The sequence below is a fragment of the Heloderma suspectum genome, chromosome 5, assembly GCF_057233095.1.
Source record: "Heloderma suspectum isolate Gila_16-S chromosome 5, 16-S_ref, whole genome shotgun sequence".
In the NCBI taxonomy this organism is placed as follows: Eukaryota; Metazoa; Chordata; class Lepidosauria; order Squamata; family Helodermatidae; genus Heloderma; species Heloderma suspectum.
This window is the reverse complement of record NC_139462.1, coordinates 76,645,460-76,669,729: the sequence shown is the minus strand read 5'-3', so window position 1 is coordinate 76,669,729 and position 24,270 is coordinate 76,645,460. Positions and strand designations below refer to the sequence as shown.

Sequence of the window (24,270 nt, the reverse complement as noted above, 5' to 3'; positions counted from 1 at the left end):
GTACCGTAAAATTTCCCAGCAACAAGAGTAGTGTCCTCAAGAATCAGCATGCATGACATAGTGCCGATATGATTATTAGTCACATCTGAGACTTTGCCACTCTTATACTGTTATGTTTTTACCTGAACTTATGTGGAAGAAAAAGTAGAGAAAAAGGTTTCTGTACTATAGAGGAGAATGCTGGTCAACATGGGTTCGACAACCCTGATGAAAACAACAGTTGCTTTAAGGTTCATATGTAAAAGTGCTCTTATACTGGATTTGTGTTTCCTTGTTGCTTTTATGTTAATTACGGTGTTAGATCCAGACTTGCTCAGATGAGACCCAGTGGGGCCTCCCTTTTGGGGGAAGAGGATGGTGTTTTCTTGCAGATTCATTCTTCCCCCTGTAGGGCCATCTGTACTATACTATTCAGAAGGGTTCCCTGGCCCTCCAAGGCAGCTTTGCTGGGGGCATGGGATGGAAGGTGGAATCAGCAAAAGTTGCTGCCCTGTCCCATTCCTCCAGTGCCAGCAGAACTCCACTGAGCACAACTCTGGATCTAACCCAGTGTTTATTATATTTGGCAGTCATTTTCTGATGATTGGAGAGCTAGATTGTATTTCAGTACTGTTCTCACTGATTCTTCCACTTTAGAAAATATGTTGGTGTAAATGGTCCCACCACCATCGCCCTCCAGTTCATTCATCAGCGAACACAAGAATACGGAAATCTATACTGTAACATTCTCCAATTAATTATGTCATGTTTTACAGGATCTCCCCTCCCACATCTTCAGATAGTAAAAAAAAAAGTCTGAAATATGTATAGCCAATGGCCGAATGAAGCAATGACAAAGTCAAACCAAAATGGTCATACAGAAATTTTTAATGTTTTCTATGAATCATCACAGTAATAGGATTTTATTTTACTGTAATGATATGCAACTGTACCACACTAGTATAAATAAAAAGATTAAGATAACTGTTTAATACAACTAGTAAATATCACAGATTCACAACCTATGCAGTCTTCATGAACCACCAAATGAACTGTTATAAACAAAACAAAAAAAATAGATGCTGATACCCCCCAAACACCACATCCTCTTCCAACCTGAAAAAGGCGCTGCAAATTTTTACATTATTAGTAGTAAACCCTTTTTGTTGAACATCACAGGCACACTTATTTCAATTCCAGAATCTCTAATGCAGCTTGATGAGCAGAGATACATTTATGAGCCTGTAAGGAAAACTGAGTAGGTAAGAACAGCAAAGTGCACTTGGTCAGCACAATATAGAAATGCAGTACTAAATGTGAAGATCTAACATTTAAATAAGACACACTGGGGCATGAATTACTATATTTCCTCTTCATGCTGCAGAGGGTGGTCTGAGGGCACTGCATTTATTCAGTACAGAAACCTTCAGTGTCTTTTGGTAAAACAAATGACTGGCGGGGAGTTTCAAACTTAATAGGAGGCTTTAAAAATTAGAACACGTTAAAGATGATTAAATTTTACATTACATGATCAGAGCCAAGGGCAGAGGACTTTTTTCATTGTTTTTAAAGAGTGAGTGTTGGATGGTAGCATCAAAAGTAGTCTCCTGAACTGTCTTTACACATAGGCCAAATGTTCAGTTAACACTGATTTACACAATAAAAGGCTCAAAATGAAATGGTATCCAGTTTATACCTAAGCAACCAAAAAAACAAAGGGGGGGAAGGGAGTCATACGTCATTAATTTTAACTCGCTAAAACCCCCAAACAGAATGGTTCGGGCCCAAAGCCTCCCTTCCTCCGATAGCGAAAGTTCTTTCTATCAAAGGAACACAGCCTTGGATCCAATCGAAAGAACAGCTTTCCAAAAGTATACTTTTAGCTAAAGTTCAGATCACTGAGTTCAAAGCAAAACTTAAAAAGGAGTGTCTAGTCACACTGAACTATCAGGAACTGCAGAAAACCATTAGCAAAGGATTTGAAAAAGCTATAGCCTAAACAATTGTCAGAGCTTAACAAATCAGTATTTGGGTCACTTAGCAAAGCACTTCTTTACTTATTTCTAGTACAGTTGTGTTCCTACTGATTCACTAAATTTATTCTGGTACTCTTTTAGAATGGACTTCCTCAGATCAAGATCCTGGATATCCTAGTGTCATGTTTTATACAAAAAAAGAGAGGAATAAATGGGTTAAATTACTCGGGCAACAAGCCTGAGAGCTACCTGGTTCACATGTAATGACAACGCATGGGCTGTTTAACCCATGGGCTGTCAGGCTGCTTGCTGCTTCCGCTTTGCACCTGGTTTAAGCATCCCTGGGTTGTTTGGCATGATGTGCAGACTCGGTATTCTAGGTTGTTGAGGGGGAAACAATCCAGAGTTACGGGTTCACACATCACACTGAACTACACAGGAATGGGGTGGGGTGTTCCTGGGTTGTTTTCTAAACCAGATGCAAAAAAAAATAGAAGTGGTGAGCGGGCATGAAGCAGCATGCTAACTCCCCCTGTGGCCCCAACCAACCATGGTTGGTCATTATGCATGAATTGGTGTTACAAGGGCTGGCATGTATACAGCAGGGCTTCTGGTTCTTTTTGCCTCCTTAAAAGCAGCTTCCTGTCCTGCACTGCAAACAGCTTTTTAAATTCCAGAGTTTCAAAATGGGCTTATCAAGTGAAGTATGGCAGCTACTGGGCAGGTGGGAACAGTCAGAAGCCACAGTGTGCATACAGAGCACCATTCTACAGTTTCATGCTCACAATAAATATTTGAATAATCAACATGAATGCCTCCAGTGTTAGGAGATGTAATGTCTTGGAATGTTCGGATATCAGTCAGATCTCATATTTCAGTTTTATTATGGCCAATAACCTTAAGATATCATCTTAAGTCTTCGTAGTGGTGTTCTGCCTAGTAAACGAGCATTGAAAAATAGAGAAATGTTTAACTGGGAGAACAACAAAAATATCCGAGTTGTCAAGTAAGTTCTGCTTCTGTATATTCAGATGAAATTTAAACCCTACAAAACTTTTCAAGTAACAGTTGATTTGAACTAAAATGGAGTTATCACTTTAGCTGCTAGCTTCAAATTAGCCTCAAATTTCCTGAAATTAAATATTAAATGATCACAGGTGTATAATTAAAATATTACATTTTAAATCCGGCAATATTTGCAAATATTGGGTCTCTTAATATTCAAGTTCTTTATTAAAAAACAAAGAGAAACTTTAAGGTTATGGCAATCAAGTGTCAAGCTAGATTACAAAATAAACCCTTTCTCTTTTTGCCAAACTTGCCTTTGCTTATGGAGGATTCTGAATTATTGTATAAAATCATCTTATAAAGGTAAAATTAACTGTATGACTATTAATTTGTATTTAGTATATTTTAATCCATAAAAATATAAATAAAACAATAGTAACATATGTATATCTAGTGCAAATTATGATTTCATTTTTTCTTTTATGTAAGAACAGAAAACAAAAAGTGATGTATCTCAATTTAGATGGGGATCTCCAGTGTTTGAGCATGAAGTTGTTACCAAATACACATTTATATAGATTTGTTCCTGTTCTTAATAGAATAGCAGTATTTTCCTTACGCTGCACAACATTAGTATATACCTTAGTGTTTTTAATAATACAAAAAATTGCATAAGCCCAGGTCACATTATTATCTTGCAAAAGAAATATTCTTCTTGAGACAGGTTTTGGCTGTTTAAATTGCAGCTCACAAACTGCAGGTTTTCTAACATGCTTCGCACAAGTTATTTTACCTGCTCAATTTGCTTTTGCTGCAGTAGATCTAAACTGCCACAAGAATTTCATGATATACAAAGTCTAGGTTTAAATGGCACAAGAAATACTTTCTTCTTGTGATCAAACTCAGCAGGTCACAGTACATCTCAATATGAGAAACTACCATTTCAAAAGGACACACCAATTGTAAAAAGGCTCTGTTACGGCTCAGGAGAGAGGAAGAAAGGAATACAAGCTCTTCTGGAATGTAAAGAGGTGATGTGGAGTAACTATGCATTTCATGAGTTAACACAACAATTGTCTGTGGTAAAAAGGGCAAAATCTTTCAGTCTTCAAAAGATGGCTCAATTCAAAACGATCCCTCCGAAGACAGGGACTATCGTCAATTTCTTCAATGCTAAAGCAGAAGGGTACATATTGGCGCCTTCCATCGTCTGACACAACTTTCAACTGCACTGTCATGGCAGATCTAGAAACTCAAAACACATCCAGTGCAGGGTTGCAGAACTTTGCTCCCACCCTCTTTGTTAGTGTGAGGAACACATCCATTTTCCATCTCTCTCTGCCTTTTCCTAAATCAACTCCTGAATTCCAGCAGCATGCTTCTCCAAGAATCCAGCATTCCTTTTGCATTGCAAAGCAATGCCTCATGCTAAAGTGTTGTGCTATTCAACAAATGAACCTCCTCTTCACTTTCCTCTCTCTCCTCAGTTACTGGGTTCAATTGAACATTATTGATGCGGGGTCTTGGTTTGCCGTCTGGGCCATATGACGGAGGATATCTTTTTTTGTTATGATGCCAAGGAGGCGCCTGGAAAGAGACACACAGAAGATGACTAATTAAATACAAGGACAAAAGGAAATAGGCAAGCTAATTTGTAGCCAAATCCTTTTTGTTGACAGGAACAGAGTGCAGTAATGCCTGATTTTCTTATTCCAAGGAACACATTTTATTGTCATCCAATAACCATCATTTTGTTAAAAACGACAGCAGTATTGTGATACTAAAGAAGATGGTCACTAAACCATTACCCATTTTCATGATCCAAGTAAATAAAAGCCAAGCTTATACCCACTTAAGTGTTATTTTTTGTTGTTGATTATCATATGCCAACAAAAAAGTAAGGACAAAGAAAAAAGGTGTGAATAAGCGATATTGATCCCACTATCAAAGGAAAGTATGGTTGAATCTAGCCAAACTCAAAATTGCTTGATAGTTCAATTTTGAGGCTCTGTCCAACATGACCTATTAGTCTGGGTGTCTTCATAAGAGCACAGGCATATACGTTTGAAGAACAGATGATCACAGGTTAATTTGTTTCAAGTTCAGAGACAGGGAAAAAGAGAAAGCCATAGATTCCCCCTTCCTCGTCCCCCGCCCCCCAAATTTAGAAACAGTGCTCTTATGATCAAGATCTTATTACTAATGTACCAAGGAGTGAAACTGTCCTACAAGGTATTATCACAGGAGAGAGAGGCAGAAAGAATGAGTTTCTAACCTTGTTATTCTGGTTAGTAGTTTTTGCTGAAACCTTTTTTAAGAGGATGCATGAAACACTTGTGAAGTATTAGAATAATATGCAAGTTCAATTAGCAATGTAAGCGGCTAAACTTGGAAGACAGGTTTTAATAGAAACTATTGCAGGGCAGCAACTAGGATCTAAATAACATCGATTATTGCAAAAGTGGCAACTGGCAAATAGTATAGCTGTTGATAATCTCAATTGGGAAATGAAGATCCTTCTAGCAGTCACTCAAGAAAAGTGACTGTGCAACAGGGCAGGGACACCAAAGTAGAAGATCTAATGCTGCTATATGTCCTGGTTCAGAAGTCAAGACTAAAATGATGTTTGCAGGTTGATTGGTAGCTAAGGTTAAAAATGAAAATCCCAAACCCACAGAGTTTTGGCACATATTTATTTTACGCAATTTCACAAGACTTATCAGGATGAAAGAGATATACCCTGGTACCTTTGGGAATAATAGACTTTCTATCTTTGAAACCTCTAATCCACTTTCTTGCATAACATTCTCTTTTATTTAACAGCTCATGTCTTCATTTATTTTCCACAATGTATTTTCCACAAATGGATTTTACTCATGTTTCAAATTTACTCTAGATTTTAATTAAAAGCCTCTATACTTGTATATGGTGATCTGATGTTCAGATGTTGTAAGAGAACACTGAACAATTCACAAGTTTCATGCTTCCTGGTGTCTAAAGTGTCTAATGAGGAGATCTGATATATCTAATCACCAAGGGTTCGACGTGCTGCTTTAGTTGCTCGAGATGCTCTAATATGTTCTTCTTTGTGATGATCCCCAAGACAATCCTGAAACAGATCATGTTATGCTAATAACTGTGTGTGAAATCAAACACAAAGCTCCAATCATAATGAGAGAAGTTTAGGGGGAAAGTAAAATGAAAACATGGACTGCAGAAATGCTATAATGAAAAAGTTAATGGAAAACTGTTTGATGGTTAACACCTCTTAGAGATATAAAATCTATCTTGGCTAAAAATGCACATTAAACTTAGAACAACACAAATACATGTTGAACATGATAGCTAGATATTTACTGTTAGCACCACCAACTTCACCATGTTTTCTTCAGTTATAAAAACGAATGCAAGAACAAGTTTAGCTTGTATTCCTACAGATATGTTAACTTTTTACAAACATCAGCTGCTCATCATTTTAGCCTGGCTCTTTCTGGATTCCATTCATACTGAAAGTCCTTAAGCAGCGCTACACAATTCCCCCTATCTGAACACTTCCTCTGAATAATCTGAATTCTGCATCTAGAATAAATTAGATCAAAATATGCACATGTATACTTATTTTAAAATTATTTTCAAGACAAGGATAGGAAAATGGAAATAGAGAAGAATGTGGAGATTGGATATAAATATCTTATAGCAGGGATGGGCAACTTGAGGCCCTCTGGCTGTTTTGGTCTACAACTCCCATCAGTGCAGCCAATGGTGAGGGATGATGGGAGTTGTACGCCAAAACATCTGGAGGACCACAAATTGTTCACCCCCTTTTTATAGGAATAAACCAGGGAACAGGGGAGAAAGTGATGGACGAGGGGTTTTGCAAGATGCCAAAGCTCCACATCCTGACCCCCACTTAGTAGCAATGCTATGGCCAGGTTCGGACGATCAATGGGGAAATAACGTAGCATCGGTTGCTTCCCCTTCTCCCATGCATGCCGGCCATGCGATTGGGTTTAACCTAATTATCCGTGCTGTGTCACAGGTTGCTGGGTCATCCGAAACCTGTGGGCAGTGTGGGCGTAGTGACTTTTCACCCACCCTACAACCCCTACTGCAAGCCATGGGTTGTGGGGTGGGTGAAAAGTCACTACGCCCACACCGCACACTGGGTTCAGATGACATGGCAACCCGTGATGTGGTGCAGGCAATTAGGATAATCCTGGTCATGCAACCATCACGCACAGGGCGGGGGAAACAAGCGATGCTGCATTGTTTCCCCTGCTGATTGTCTGAACCTGGCAAGAGCTGCAAGCCTTTTTAAAAAACTGAAAACTAAGATCCTCCGGATACCACACGTTGAACCAGATACTAAATCCTGCATCTGTACAGCAGTTCCATGGAATATACACAGTCCCAGTAATAAGCAAGAAAATAGTTTGCAAAATTCTGCATTCACATTGTTTAAGGTAGGAATAGTGCCATCAAAATGTCGAACCAAGGAACGGTTTTCCTTTTCCAAATGACAAATGATTTTAAAGACACATCCCTGTTCTATTGATAGTGTAAGGGGCCTTTGGAAGTCACAGAAATTAACTTTTAAAATGACGTTTTACTGTCCCACATACTGCCATATCTTTCCTATACAGGTGTCCAGGGAGATGATATCCTAATTTTCACTCTGCATAAATGTTTTATTTGCCTAGTGCAGGCATATGCAGCAAATATTATAGTCTATTTGGTCATTTTGCTAATCTGGAGTTTCCCCCCTAAAATTAACACATGGAATGAAAACTGGATACTGCTAAAATTATCAAATGCAAAGCAACAACAACAAGCTGAAGCAAGAAAACAAACATGGATATTATAGAGCTCCAGATTAACAAAGCAAGCAACTTTTTTATCCAAAATTCACTTAAGAAGTCATTAAGAAATTTAACATTAGGGTGACTTTCTAAATAATTAATAATAATTTTGGAAAACTAGATACTTCCAGCTGTTGCTGAATATCTTACTATGCTATAGTTCCCCTTCCACACAATTGGTATCAGCTATGGTGTTATGTGACAGATCACAAATTCAATGTCCTAAGAAAAGTTATTTTCTAGGATGCTACAGTTACTAAATCCTCACTGCATAATCAGAGCAAAGATATTTTAAAGGATAAAGGTATAGAACTATGCCTTTAAAAAAAGTCATTCAAATAATATAACTTATACTATGCAATAATGGAACGGTCTTTAAACAATGCCATACACACATAACAGTTGAACTGTTAATTTGGGTTGAAGACAACAATGAATACTTTTTCTCTGAGCAATATTTAAAGCACTACATTTAAGTAATTTACTGTAAGATCATATAGTGATGTCAAGTCCCTAAAGTCTAATATGCAAACTCAGTCAAAAATATAATTTAAATGGGAAAATAGTTGTCTGTGTTATTTTCAGTTTATTAGAGCACATGCTTTGCATGTAAAAAGATCCCAGGTTCAATCCCTAGCATTTCTAGATAGGGCTAGGAAAAACTCCTGTTTGAAACTGAGGAGATCCAGTCCAATTAGCGTGGTTAATACTGAGCTAAATGAATCATTGATCTGACTCAGTATGAGCTTCCTGGCTGTTAACTAGTATAAGTGATCTCATGTCAGAGGAGAGAACACATGTAAACCCAACAGACTGGTTCCTATGACACGAACAAGGCTTTATGTTTCAGTGTGCCTGTTCATGGAAGCTGATCTGCAAAGTTCCACAAGTCCCCTTTTCCAATGTCATGCTACTCCAATGAGTAGGCCACTCCCATAAGTTCCAAGCTGCAAGAAAGTAACATCTGCTGCTGTAAGGTCTGAACCAGCTCTGGGATACACTGGCTTCATCGATCATGCTGAGAATGGTCATATGTTTAGCTAATGAGTTCCAATCTTATGATGTAAAGCAGAGATAGGGAAATGCACATTCTAAAAATGTCAGAAGTAAGTTGTACTAGATGTTACAGATGGAGAAAGAAAACTCAACCTAGGACTTTGGGTTTCACCATGCAGTTCCTTGTTCTTTCATTAGTTTTCTTTTAAAGTTATGTAATTAACGGAAGACACTATAGGGTGACCAGAACACAGAGCTCTCCCAAAAAGGAAGAGAAGCACAACAAAGATAGCTGCAAAACTTATGGTATGTAGCTTTCACTTTTATTGTAACTTAAGTGCACAAAAACTGTGCAAACTATGATAAAGTATTTCAGGCCATTTTGTGGCACAAATACTCTTTCAAATCATTGTCTCAAAAGAGTCACATGGAAGGGAGTAATACAAGTCACTACCTCCCAAGAAAAAGACAGATATGCTGAGAGACTGGGATTAGTTAAGTGGTATTGGTATCTTAACTGAAAGCTAACCCATCCCATATGACAATTTTAGACATTTTAGTAATAGGCCAGAGTGTTTCCATGTTTTAAGAACATAATGTGGCAACTAACACTTAATGGAATCTAGCATTTTCTCCTTATTATGAGGAGTATCAGTGAGAACATCATCATTTTTTCATGTCACAAGTTAACCGAAGAATATGATTCCTGGGACTTTTTTGGGTTGTGTAAAAGTAAGCTAGGAAGAACTGTGGTTGTGGGAAATCCACAAAGGTCTGGGTTGACTTTAGAAAATAATATTAAGGGGAAACACAGTCTTCTAGTCAACACCATACTATATTGTTCCCTCATTTCATCATTAAACACTCATATTTAATACTTTTAACAAGTGTTAGGGTGCCAGATGTCTGAAGAAGCATTAAGACAGAGATGGGAAAATAAGCAATCTCAAACCTTTGTGATATAAACAGCATTTTCCATCACTGGACTCACCCATTGTGTGTTACAAGGCACTGCCTTAGGCCCAGTTTGCGGAAAATATCCACCACTATCTCCATTGGTGTGTGATCCGTCACAGTAAAAGGGCTCATATCAAGAATGCTTCTAAGCTTCAAAGGTCGAGGGCTTTCTGCAGGAAGTGATGGGGTATGCTGGGCAAAACACACTCTGGAACTGCCAACGATGCCTTCTTGCTTCTTCCTGGCACTTTCTGTAATCATGACAAGAAAAGAAAAATAAGTGAAGGAGACTGAATTCACATCTTATGTTTAACATAATGTATTGCGTATTAAAAAAAAGATGCAATACACTACTTGATTTTAGCTGATGCATGATTCTTATGATTCCAAAAGTTATTTTTCTCTTCTAGGTATCTATGTCATATTTGTGAAATTTAATATTTCTAGGTTTCCAAGTATGAGTAAAGAAATCCAACCCTATGAATCATCAGATTCAGGAGGCATTTTATTGGGTTTCAAAATATTGAAAAATGGTAGAAGGGGCTGCTGATTTTACAAAGCAAAATAATAATAATTATTAAAATATCTGTAACCTGCCTTTCAACTAAGTTTCCAAAAGCAGTTATTAAGAAATATTAATATCAGTACAAAGTTGCACTAAATTATAAAAACATCTTATAAATATAAAAATTAGAAGATTAATCATAAAAGCAAAAACAAGAAAGAAAGCTAATCAGGTCAACCCAAAATGTTTTCCAGAAGGGTATTGTCTTGGCCTGGCATCTAAAAGAAGGACCACATTCCACAACTTCAGTGCCACTGCAAAGAAGGCTCTGCCACATCACTACCCAACATACTTCAGACAATGAGGACACACAAAGAAGGGTCTCTAAAGAAAATCTCAAAATGTGGGTAGGTTCATAGGGGAGCCGACAGTCCTTAAAGTATCTTGACCCAAACATTTGGGGTTTTTAATGTCAAAACCAGCACTAGGAATTCCCAAGAAGCCAATTAAGCTGTTGCAAAACTGTTTTTATATTAGGGATGTCAGAGAATTCCGCCACGGATCTCGGTGAGGCCGAATGCCAGTGCATTCGGCCCCCCGAACTCCGTGGCGGAATGGCCTGCCACCCCCCCACCCCCCACGGATCCCCCCCGGGACGAGACTTACCTGGGGCGGATGTTCCAGATGGCAGCGGCTCCAGCGGCGGCTTTGGCGGAGGCGGCTGGTCTTCCGACCGGCTGCCGCTGCCATTTGCAGTCTCCCCCCCCCCCCATTCGTGATAGGCTACGTAAAGACTTACGTAGCCTATCACATCTGGGTTAAAAAACAAACAAAATACATACGCAAATGGCAGCGGCTACGGCCGCCGCCATTTCCATTCCCTATTTTTGGTTGTCTTAGTCTACGTAAATATTTACGTAGACTAAGACGGCGAAACTAAGGGGGAACACAAATAGCGTAGCGGACGCTATTTGCGTTCCCCCTTAGTTTCGCCGTCTTAGTCTACGTAAATATTTACGTAGACTAAGACAACCAAAAATAGGGAACGCAAATGGTGGCGGCTGTAGCCGCCGCCATTTGCGTACGCGTTTTTTTTTTTAACCCAGACGTGATAGGCTACGTAAGTCTTTACGTAGCCTATCACGGCTGAATACAGGGACGCAAATGGTGGTGGCTACGGCCGCCGCCATTTGCGTCCCTGCTAGCCAGCGGCCGGATGTCTGGCTGCTGGCGGAGCCGGCTGGCAATTCTGCGGAATCCCCGCAGAGCGGAGCCGGCCTGCCAGGATTCCGGGGTGGGGGGAGGTGCTCTGTGCCTCCCCCCCCCGGCGAGGATTCCGGGTGGAGGGACGGAGCACCTCCCCCCCGCCAGCAGAACCCGGTGGAGCCAGGTAAGGGGGGTTTCGTACATCCCTAATTTATATACCAGTCAAATCTAGATGGGACTAAAGAATGAATCACCATGGCTAGGTCATTCCTCTTGCACGCCAGTCTAACTTAACTCCTGGCTGCTGCTTCACCTGCATATCCAAGCTGCACATCCAAGCTGGAAGCCTGAGTCTTCAGACGATCCGATCCCAATATTCCCTCCCAATCAACAATACTTTCAACTTAGCTGGATGAAATTTCATCTTAAATTTCACTAAAACAGTATTGTTCAAATTCAAATTAATGCAAGAAAGAGCCATACTGAAGAACTGTATTAACTTCTAGAACTTTATAATTTCCCCTGAAGGTGCCACTGCTATGTCAAGATACCACCTTGATGTGACAATTGCTATGATCTTTCTGGAAGGGAAAACCCAGAAGGTCTTTCTGTTTCAAACATGGACATAGCAAGCTTTTGTTGCAATAATTAAGTTGGACATGTCACAAATTCATACTAGATATCTAGCCTTTAAAATGTGGAAAGCAAAAGTAGTAACAACGTATACAATACAGCCTACTTGAATTCAGAAAGCTATAGTGGCACACCTTCACCTGAAGTCTGTTCTGAGGTCCTTTATTTGCCTTTTAAACTCGTGTATGGCAAGAGTCCCACTAGGCATGTCACTTGGTCTGAATGCGGCCCTACTGCTCTTAAAGCTACTCTACAATGATAGAACTCACATATTTTCTCAATTTGGTAAGGAAATGCATAAATGAAGGACCCACATCCCAAATGGTTGAAAGGGGCCATTTCTGCTCTTCAAATACCATGTCCCCACATCCACTCCCAAATTTATGTAAACCTCCAAGATTTCTGCTATGTCTGCCCTCATGTTAATGCTTTTGAAAAGAAATGTAGACGGTCAGAAAACTGATCAACAATTACCTATTGCAATAGTCAAATCTCTCCTTAGGGCAAATCCCACTAGTCTCTGGGACTCTTTTGACATTATAACGGGGAAACCATTATAGCTGGTTTCACTGATCAAATTTTCTATATCATCGACTGTCATGTTATCTTGTGTTAACACTGCCAGGGGTGCATCATTTCTTCGAGGTCTCATGACATCAGCAGCCAGCGTTGTGTGAGTAAATTCTTCCTTAGCATCCAAGAAAGGATATCCATTCAGACGGATGTGTGCTTCATAGATACCTTCTCTGCCAAAAGCATCTCCTACCCACTTGCTTGTCATTACTGCCGCCATGAGGGGCACAATGTATTCTAGCCCACCTGTTAACTCAAATACAATGACCACTAGAGATACAGTCATCCTTGTCACACCGCCTGAAAAGAAAAAAAAATAGGTTGTTTATCAGTATGTTCGTATGGAATCATGTAGAAAAGCAGTGTTTGCTGGCTATCTAGATACTGTCAGGTACCAGCTAGGAAATAAACTGATCAACACAAGACTTCAGCATGACATTGCTCATTAGCAGCAGCAAGAACAGAAAAGGTTTAATACTGAACAAAAATAACAATGAAAGGTACTGGAATGCCTCATGAAAAACAGAATGCTTCGTTATCTTCATGGGAAAAGGATGGCTGATTGGTTTTACGATATACAATAATTTAAGCCCAAAATCATATACCAGACTTTTTAGGCTGCAATCCTATACACACTTACGAGGAAGTAAGTCCCACTGAGTTCAATAGTACTTACTTCTGAGTAGACATGCATAGGACTGCACTGGAACTCCCAATGCAGGGACTGGCTAGATCTATAGTTACATTATATACCAAAGGTAGAGCTGGAGTATGGGGTAAGGAGTATTAGTGTGTGTGTGTGTGTGTGTGTGTGTGTGTGTGTGTAAAAATGCCAATCAACACAACACCCAATTCAGATTCAGCTTTAAACATCTAAAGCTCTGCCATGCCTCATTTAAATCAGATTCTAAATCCTGGGATGGGAGTTGGTTAAAAAACAGTAAGAAGCACCAATGTATGCATACAAGATGGTTTTATAGAATGATAGCCACTGTGGTTCTGATTACTATACCTCTGAAATACTGTAATTAGTATGCCTTCTTCTAACCCTCCTAATTTTCTCATGGACAAACTGTTCAAAATAACAACATGTTTAAATACTGGGCATGTTCATTTGTTCTGTTTTCTCCTTTCACACACTTACCTATTTAAGCAACCTAAGGAGCGACTAATTCCTTTTATTTGCTGTGTTATGATTTAGTTACCTAAGCATGCAGCAGCACCAACCATGGCATAGAGGCCTGGTGTTATACAGTCTGCTCCAACTTCACACCACTCCTTGAAGATAAACCAATCATGGTGATAATAAGCAAGCTGCTCCACAGCAATTCCCACTATTCTCCCAGCTATTGCTCCAATGGCCATACTAGGTATGAACAAGCCAGATGGAACCTAAGCGAAAGACAAAACAAAGGAGATTGTGAAGATTCCTTATAAAGGAAACCTTGCAAAATGTCCATGGAACATATGGTTGTATGAAAGATTCCAGAACCAGGAGCCCCCAGAAACCTGGTATTCTATTTTTCTTTTATTTTAACTACCAATCGTTTATTCGTTTAAGTGATTTTTAAATTATTATTGTTACTTATATAATACATAGTGATATAATAATACCCAATATGTAATAACACCAAATACTGCTCACAATGATCAAATGTTAACATCAAAGATAATCACAAATTAAAAGCAGCCTTAAGAATGTAAACACATCAATTTTTATACCAAACCTGAAATTAAATCATCCCCAGAAAAGTAAAGGGTTTTAAAGATTCCTAAGCTTTTTCATTCCAATATATAATAAAAAGACTCCACTTTTCTATAAATTGTTCCTCTATTAATCTTCCTTCTTTAACTTTTACCATATTAGTCAGTTTAACCATAGCAGCCATATCCCAGACCTTAGGATACCCATCATTAACTGAATTTGGGTTAACCTTCTTCTAACTAGAACTAATTGCCATATCGGCCGCTGCTAAAAGTGAATCACCATTTCAATATCTTTAACAAGCAACTATGCCCTCAAGATATCCAAAAAGAACTATTAATGGGCCCTTAGGGAATGTATATCCCAAAATTTCACTGATCCCCGTTCAGCACTGAGGACCAAAACTTTATAATCATTGGGAAAGTCCAAAAGATATGCAGAATGTCTGCTCTCTCGAAGCCACACCTCCAGCATTTATCCACAGCTTGGTTACAGCTATTATTTAGTTTAGCTGGCATTAAGTACCATCTAAACACTCCTGAGCAATTTTCTGATCTCAATTAAATAAATAATAACAAAAAAACAGGACCTAGTTTACTTTTAAACATTTGCCATATTTTAAACAGATTTCTAGTGCAGGGGTTTTCTCTAATCATAAGAGGATCTTTCTTGTAGGCTGTTAATTTATGCTGCTCTATCTTTGTCTCCTTATCCAGTGTGAACCATGATCTTAATAATGTCAACATGGATGCTATATAATACCACCTATTACAGGGGAATGCAATACCCCTTAAATTATATGGTTGATACAGTACCCTGGCAGTTACTCTACCTTTTTTCTCTGCCAACAAGAAATATAGTAATAATTTTTGCATGTAGTAATAAGCAATGTATTAACCTGTAATGGAATATTCAAAAATAGGAAAAGTAATCGTGGCAGCACATTTATTTTAATCATATATACACACCTAGCCCAGGATATTTGCAGCTGTTTCCAGAGTCAAAATATCAATGGAGTTCTTCCCATGATGTATTCTACATAAATTACATTTAAAAGGGAGAGGATTTTCTAAATTTGGGGTTATCCTTACTCCCAAACTTTGTATTCTGCTGCCTCTTGTCCCCTTTCTACGGATGGGAAGTTAACTGAAAAAGTGTGAAAGACGTCCCCAGGTTCATAGCGGGATACATAGCAATGCCAAGTGCAGCCACAACAGGAAGGGCCCATTTGGATTACTATTTCCGGGGAGCAGAGTCAAAGCCAGCAAGACCATTGGTTCTTGTCAACAACGGCACACAAAGTCTCTGCACAGGTCATAAAATAGTAGGGTTGGAAGGGGCCTATAAGGTGCAACACAGCTCCCTTGTATTTACACATATTCTCTCCCCACCATGTCCCACAGTGGCAGTCGGTGCTCCAGTATGTGAATTCCACCCGCGTGCATTCCTCTTGTTACTGCAGTGTAACAGCCTGCACGCTAATTACAGCAGGCTTTCCCACACAGGCTGCTACAGCCTGGAAGCAATCTTTTCTACTGAATAACTAATTGTTTCAAAGGCCAAAAAGTCTGCATCTGAAATATTCTTAAAGTCATATCTAACATTACATCAAGTCTACACTGTGTACTTGTTCAAATTCGCAGAAGCCAACATTCAATTGGTTTCATTCAAGATGAAACAATTTGTGTGGCCAGACAAAAAAGAGGACAGAGCTCCTGTGTCTTTAATAATCATGTGGAAGAGGGAATTTCAGTAGGTGTAACTTGTCATGCAGCTACAGCTGCTGAAATTCCCTCATCTATACAGTTATTAAAGGTACAAGGAGCCCTGTCCCCTTTTTTTATCTGACCACCCCAGAAATAACCTAAGACTGAAATCGGTACTGGCTTCCTGCAGAATATTGTCTTTTGACTTTAAGGCATTTGGCCATGCTCATCACCCAGGCCTTCAGAAATCTGGAATATACCGCTTTAGAAACATCTTATTAAACATTTTACTAATGGAAGTGAGGCATAATCTGACCTCCCACACCAACTAGTGCTAGAGTTCAATATTTCAAAGCAATAAAGATCTAATTTTCTGAAAACAGACCTTCCCATTCTACATGATTTGCACAGCTGTGTTTGTTCTTGTTACTTGGAGTCTCTATTTTCAAAACTTTTAAAAACTCATAGTGTTTGTATTCCTAATGGAATACTATTTGACATTTATAATGATTTACATGTTATGCCTACTTTGTTGTTGTTGTTGTTGTTCAGTCGTTCAGTCGTGTCCGACTCTTCGTGACCCCATGGACCATAGCACGCCAGGCCTTCCTGTCCTGCGCTCTCTCCCGGAGCGTGCTCAAGTTCATATTCATTGCATCCGTGATGCTATCTAGCCATCTCATCCTCTGCCGTCCCCTTCTCCTTTTGCCTTCAGTCTTTCCCAGCATCAGGGTCTTTTCCAGGGAGTTTTCTCTTCGCATTAGGTGGCCAAAATATTGCAGCTTCAGCTTCAGTATCTGTTCTTCCAATGAGCACTCAGGGTTGATTTCCTTTAGGATGGACTGATTTGACCTCCTTGCAGTCCAGGGGACTCGTAAGAGTCTTCTCCAGCACCACAGTTCGAAAGCATCAATTCTTCGGTGCTCAGCCTTCCTTATAGTCCAGCTCTCACAGCCATACATTACTACTGGGAAAACCATAGCTTTGATTAGACGGACCTTTGTCGGCAAGGTGATATCTCTGCTTCTTACTATGCTGTCTAGGTTGGCCATAGCTTTCCTCCCAAGGAGCAAGCGTCTTTTAATTTCATGGCTACAGTCACCGTCTGCGGTGATCTTGGAGCCCAAGAAAGTAAAATCTGTCACTGCTTCCATTTCTTCCCCTTCTATATGCCAGGAAGTGATGGGGCCAGATGCCATGATCTTCGTTTTTTTAATGTTGAGTTTCAAACCAGCTTTTGCACTCTCCTCTTTCACCCTCAACAAGAGGCTCTTGAGATCCTCTTCGCTTTCTGCCATTAGGGTGGTGTCGTCTGCATATCGGAGGTTGTTGATAATTCTCCCAGCAATCTTAATTCCGACCTCTGATTCATCCAACCCGGCATTTCTCATGATGTACTCTGCATATAAGTTAAATAAGCAGGGTGACAATATGCAGCCTTGTCGTACTCCTTTCCCAATTTTGAACCAATCGGTTGTTCCATGTCTGGTTCTTACTGTTGCTTCTTGACCCTCGTACAGGTTTCTCAGGAGACAGGTAAGGTGGTCTGGTACTCCCATCACTTTAAGAATTTGCCACAGTTTGTTGCGATCCACACAATCAAAGGCTTTAGTGTAGTCAATGAAGCAGAAATAGACGTTTTTCTGGAATTCTCTTGCTTTCTCCATGATGCAGCGAATGTTGGCGATTTGATCTCTAGTTCCTCTGCCTCTTCGAAACCCAGCTTGTACTTCCGGTAGTTCTCGGTTCGCATACTGCTGAAGCCTAGCTTGTAGGATTTTGAGCATCACCTTGCTGGCATGTGAAATGAGCGCAATTGTGCGGTAGTTTGAACACTCTTTGGCGTTGCCCTTCTTTGGAATTGGAATGTAAACTGACCTTTTCCAGTCTTGTGGCCACTGTTGAGTGTTCCAGATTTGTTGGCATATTGAATGCAGCACTTTAACAGCATCATCTTTTAGGATTTTAAATAGCTCGGCTGGAATACTGTCATCTCCGCTAGCTTTGTTGTTACTAATGCTTCCTAAGGCCCACTTGACTTCACTCTCTAGGATGTCCGGCTCAAGTTCAGTGACCGCACTATCATGGCTATCAGGGACATTCAGATCTTTCCTGTATAGTTCTTCTGTGTATTCTTGCCACCTCTTCTTAATCTCATCTGCTTCTGTTAGGTCCCTGCCTTCTTTGTCCTTTATCATGCCCGTCTTTGCACAAAACGTTCCCTTGAGATCTCCAATTTTCTTGAAGAGATCTCTAGTCTTTCCCATTCTGTTGTTTTCCTCGATTTCTTTGCATTGTTCATTTAAGAAGGCCTTCTTGTCTCTCCTTGCTATTCTCTGGAACTCTGCATTCAGTTGGGTATATCTTCCCCTTTCTCCCTTGCTTTTCGCTTCCCTTCTTTCCTCAGCTACTTGTAAAGCCTCATCAGACAGCCACTTGGCTTTCTTGCATTTCTTTTTCTTTGGGATGGATTTCGTTGCTGCCTCCTGAACAATGTTACGGACCTCCGTCCATAGTTCCTCAGGCACTCTGTCTATCAGGTCTAATCCATATGCAATACATTATAAAATAGCTGGTGAACAAGTAATGTTAATGTGAAAGCTTAAGACAGTTTCTTCAACCCTACAGAGAAATAAAAATCCAGTCTCTACAGAAGGTTTATTTGCATTACACTCTTTCAAAAATAACATCTATCTTTCCATCTACCTATATTGAAAGTGTAATCTGATACATGTCTACTCAGAAGTAAGTGCTGTTGGGTTCAACGGGACTTACTCTAATGTACGTGTATATAGGATTGCGGAGAGAGAGAAATTTTAAGAGATAGACGGAAATGGAGAGGGAGAAAAGCACCAACCAGAGAAGCATTGTTTATTGCATCTTACCTTGATACCAAAGGTGAAGACTGTCATTATAATCTTAAATATAAGGGCTAAACACAGCTGCCATATGGCTGAATAAACTCCAGTGCCTGCTGGACGGTCAGGGATATCATCTACTATTTTACTGACATTCATGTCATTTCTGTAATCGCAAAGGGAGGAAGATTCCAAAGGGCCACAATCTGTGAAGAGTTCTTTAATAAGCTCACTGGTGTTGACTCTGGTGTACGGATTTGGAAACGCAATGATAGCGGTTATTGCTGCTACAATGATGACCTCCAGAATGGGATACTTTCCAAATTTTGTTGATTTGCGTCGGCGGCACCAAGCAATGTTTGCACGGATGAAAAATGCTCCCCACAGCCCACCAAACACCCCTAGAAGAATGAATGGTAACAGTTCAAACAGGTACCACGGGGTATGGTATTCAACATAGAAAAGAACTAGGCGACTGTTGCCAAAAGGATTGATTGATCTCAAAACAAATGCAGCCACCAAAGCAGCAAAAAATGATCTCCACAAAGTTTTCAGTGGAAAATAATAACTGACCTACAAGAGACAAAAAGAGAATAATACAAATGGTTTAACTGTGCACATTTGCTCTCATTACACCGAGCTTACAATATATAAGTAAATATTTATATTGTCAATATCAGTAGCTATTGCTGAATACTAATACACTTTTTGAAAGTGCTAAGCTGTAATATCCTAGCTATCACTTTAAGCATGAACAGGAAAATTATGTACATTAAAAGATTTTAAACGAGAGCAACATTTTAATATATTCTGTGCCAATTTTTTCAATTCAATTTTTAAAAATTTATTTAAAACATTTCTATCCCACCCTATATCATTACTATCTCAGGGCGGTGTACAGATAAAATCAATTTAAAAAGTATAAAACAATAAATAATATGACAGACACAGGCTGAGGTTGTCGGCCTGAAACAGTTTACTTATTTCAAATTGTTTTTTGGCCACCTTTAAGGCTGAAACTCTCTCAAGGCAGCATACAAGATAAAACCCATACAACGCCGTTACAATAAGATTCGATAACTACGTATTCATTAAAAGTTCAATAAAAACTTTTTAAAAATAATAAAACAGAAGTTATCTAGAACCAGTGGCCCAAGAATATACAGAAAGGCCAGCAATGGCTCCATGGTGGCTTATTTAAATCATGGCAAGGGCCAGGCGCGATTTCCATAATCACTGCCCGGGCATGTCTTGTCATACTGTTTGAACCATGCTGGGCAGCATGGCTTGTTGGAGGGGGAAACAACCAACCCATAATCCATGGGCTGTTGTAGGGTTACTGGAAGAATTCTTCTTTAATTCTCTCAATGTGCTACAAACAATTAAGAATGCTATGTTTAGGCAGGCAAGTTTGCATTATTTTTGGTTGGTTAGTAATTTACTGCCAACCCACTTGCAAAGGTTCATACTATAAACTTATAGTATAAGTATAAGTCATTTATAAACTTAAATGACAAGTAATTTACCACCAGATATAATGAGTGGTGAGTGAGTACACATGGAGTGAAACTGTGCTAATCTTAGACCTGCAATGTATCTAAGAGACAGAATTCAAGCAGCCATGTAACAGCGCAATAAAAATGAAATACATGTATTTTCAGCACTGCTTATACATACTTCTTCTAGGCTGAAAAGGACTCCACCAATTGGAGCGCCAAAGGCTACTGATACTCCGGCTGCTGAAGCAGCTGATAATACCTGTAAAAAGGATTACATTGCTTTAGGTTATTTGAAACAGAATTTTAAATCAAAATAACTCATTGATAAGTCTTATCGACAAAGACTGGCAAATATAAACCCCACAGCAGCAAAGCTGAGTAATCAGCTAAACTCATCCTTCATGGCCTACTGGGATTAAATGATTTTTCCTTAGAATGGAAGACTGTTACTTTTTCTAAGGCAGCATAATAGTCACAGCTGAGCAAGTCCTTCCAAGGCTAAGCATATACTTCAGAAGGATATAATCAAAGTATTAAAGACACAGCAGTTTGCAATAGAAGGATATATAAGAACAGAGAGAGAAAAGGAAAGACTCTTATCTGGCCAAATGGGAGAATAACACGTGTTTTCCAACAGTATGTTTTCAATGAAGGGAAGACTGACACAATGGAATCTGAGAAGCTAATTTTATGCACTCATTAGAGTTACAATATATGTGCACGCTCCTGTGCCAAGGAAATGTGGCACAGCTGGCCCAACTGGGCCCCAGTAAAACTATTTAACACCCCTTGCTGCACACTTTTTCCAGAGGAAGTTTATTCCAGCAGTGCTAAATGTCCAGGGCCACATGTACAACCCTTAGGATGCTGAATCCTCTTTGCACCTATGAAAGCTCCTTGTGCCATATAACTGAGCCACATATGGATTTTCCTCAAAACCAGAAGAGCAGTGTCAGCACTGAAGCATATAAATGAGGGTTCCCCTTGCACTGGGACCCTCCCGCATAACATTGTGCCCTTGGTTCATATTGCCAATACATTACAGACATGAACCTGAACTATTTTAAAATGGAATATGGCTTATTATCTTATTCTATTAAGGCAGTGGCTATTTTCTACACTGTTTAGAAATTGACTTTAATTGGAGTAATACAAACATATTTTTAAGATAAAAATGTACTACTGCATTTCAAAACACTACATTATTATAAATGCATATCATTTATAATTTTAAGAAGGACGCACCTCCCTTTTTTTGGCTTCATTTGTGCTATACTTTGGAAAGAGGTAGGAAAAGAAATTTCCACAGCAACAGGCAACATGTACAAGGGGACCCTCTTTTCCTAAACTCAAACCTGAGGCTACAGCCAAGACTAATGTGATTGTTTTTATCAACCAGGTCCACTTGCCCAAGTATCCTCTAATGATGAAGCCACTCAATATAGTTTTGATCTAGGACAGAGAAGAAATATATATTAAAAAATCATTTAGGCTTTTCAAGAAAAAGATGAAATTTCAGAAAATATGTTTCAGTATTTAAATTAATAGCACAAAATGTGTAAATTCTCAATCATATTTCAGTCTTCTAAAACATCATGCAGAATTACATACCAACATATATGAAATACATGGATAATTATTCAGAATGCTAATATTCCATTATGCTTTTAAATTAATATTCTTATAATGGTTATTCTAATGCATTACAGATCAATTCGAATTTTCAATATAATCTGTAATTTAATATTATTAAATGGGTATGTTTGATCAAATAAAGTGCATTCCAAGGTTAGTAGTGAATTGTGTGATTCTACAAACTCAAACTAGCAGAGCTTTGTTGAATCTTCCCATTGCACCAGAGGTTGTGCATTATGCTCATGCCAATGTGTTTGCACAAATGTAACTTCAGTTGAATTCTTCTCTTGTGCATAGTTTGAAACACAGTTCTATATCTAGCTCAGTGTCATTTGTGTTAGTAGAATGACACAGTTGGATACTGCCCTAAGAACTCTTTAACCACTCTTCTATATCTAGTCCTAGATTATTCTTTTATTTTTTTTCTATTGCAAGTTGTGCTATGATGCTTAAGGTATTAATAATCTCTTGGCGCTTTCTGTGTACTATACCTGCTATATAATCTAATATAAGTTTTATGTGTAACAGGCAAAAAATGAACTGTCATAAATAGTTTCTGCCATTTTCTTCCAAAAGTTCTGGATCGTATGACACTCCCACCCATCTACTGCTCTCACCACCATATAACACCAAAACATGGATAATAATCTTACATTAACCTTACTGAACTCTACCTGGGTAATACACCAATTATAAAAACAAAGGCATCTAATCTGTGAATAGCTACATGATTTAAAAAAATTAACACACTTGAATTAAAATTATTTCATGGAGGGAGCAATCCTATGACCCACTAGACAGCGGCTAGACGGCCATAAGATATCTGGTTGTCCAGGAACCGACCTCCCCACACTTCTGTGCTGCTTTGGAGGCAGTGCGGAACAGCCCCATGCTCCGCACTTGCAAGAGGAGTGCAAAGCGGCAGAAATGGGGCTATCCCAGAGGGCATTCTGGGCAGAAATGCCTGTACAACATATCCAATGTGTCATACAGCAGCCTCCTCCCCCGCTCTGCCCTCCCGCAGCCAGACAGCCACAATTGGCTGTCCAGCCACAAATGCAGGGTAGGAGAAGCAGGGAGGGAACAATCCCCTCTGTGTTTCTCCTGCCCTGCACTGGATAGGTGGTCACCTCCGAGTTCAGAGGCAGCCACCTATCTGCGTAGGATTGCGCCCTTAGAGAGCATTTTATTTAGAGAACAATTCCATAGGATATGTCAGAGCAATTCTTGAGGTCATAGACCAGGGGTCCCCAACATGGTGACCACAACCACCTCCAATGGCACCCACAAAGGGATCCCCAACATGGTGCCCACAGGCACCCACAATTTTTAAGTTATTATCTATTTTTTTCCTGGTTTTTTTAATACACATACATAGATTTGTATGAAATTATACAACTTCTTAGCAATTATACATAGGCTTCAACAAAAGTGGACCAAATAACCAAATAAGTATCCATTTGAAGGTGGCATCTACATGCCACCCGTTCAAATACTGAAAGCGTGATAAAATCCTCAATCCATTGCATTATAGGAGGTGAGTGTTTATCCTTCCAATGTTGTAATATCAGTCTTTCAGCTGTCAAAAGGGCACAGAGAATCCATTTATGCTGACCATTTGTTAATTTCCATGAAGCAGGTAAAGAGCCCATGTGCATCAGTGAATATTAAAGACTGTTTTAGTACATTTACCTGTGTAATAACCTCCCCACACCCTTCCAAAACAAACAACTACTGGACAGTGCCAACACATATGTTTAAAAGAAGCATTAGCTGCCAACAGTTAGCTGAATTAGACAACCCCTCATTAAAGAGACGTTGCGGTGTCTGATAAACATGAAACAAATGTTGTTGCTGAATAAGATGTAGCCTAAGATCCATAGATGTGACAGGGAGATGCCAAAGTGACAACCCAGTGATTAAGCATTTTGTGGTGGTGCCCAAAGCAATTTCTCAAATTCCCAAATATGCCCACAGGTCCAAAAAGGTTGGGGACCCCTGCCATAGACACTCCTATGACTTTGGGAGGGGCATTGATCTCACCCCTCCCCCCACCCCTCACAGCCACCATAGAAAGAACTGTGATGTCTGCTTCTGAGGTCACAAAAAAGGAAACCCAGATAGTTTTGGAGAGGGCAAAAAGTGGGTGAGATGATGGGCATGGAGAGGAGAGGC

At 39.4% G+C, this 24,270-nt stretch overlaps 1 protein-coding gene across 6 annotated transcripts in view; it reads right to left on the bottom strand.

Annotated features, from left to right (window-relative positions):
• Positions 1-848: 848 nt before the first annotated feature.
• CLCN3 (Cl-/H+ antiporter 3) overlaps positions 849-24,270 on the bottom strand; it is an 80,030-nt gene continuing 56,608 nt past the window's right edge. For 3 of the 6 annotated variants that reach the window (XM_084856429.1, XM_084856430.1, XM_084856432.1), the window contains 8 exons: positions 21,706-21,912; positions 20,639-20,719; positions 18,989-19,534; positions 13,898-14,084; positions 12,594-12,992; positions 9,810-10,026; positions 5,997-6,072; positions 851-4,550 (listed from right to left, as the gene is read on the bottom strand). In XM_084856429.1, coding sequence (XP_084712555.1) covers positions 4,392-4,550; positions 5,997-6,072; positions 9,810-10,026; positions 12,594-12,992; positions 13,898-14,084; positions 18,989-19,534; positions 20,639-20,719; positions 21,706-21,912 — 1,872 coding nt within the window. In that variant the 3' untranslated portion in view covers positions 851-4,391. Of the gene's footprint in view, positions 4,551-5,996; positions 6,073-9,809; positions 10,027-12,593; positions 12,993-13,897; positions 14,085-18,988; positions 19,535-20,638; positions 20,720-21,705; positions 21,913-24,270 lie in introns of all 6 variants that reach the window. The other 3 variants (XM_084856433.1, XM_084856434.1, XM_084856435.1) reach the window with 1 other exon arrangement.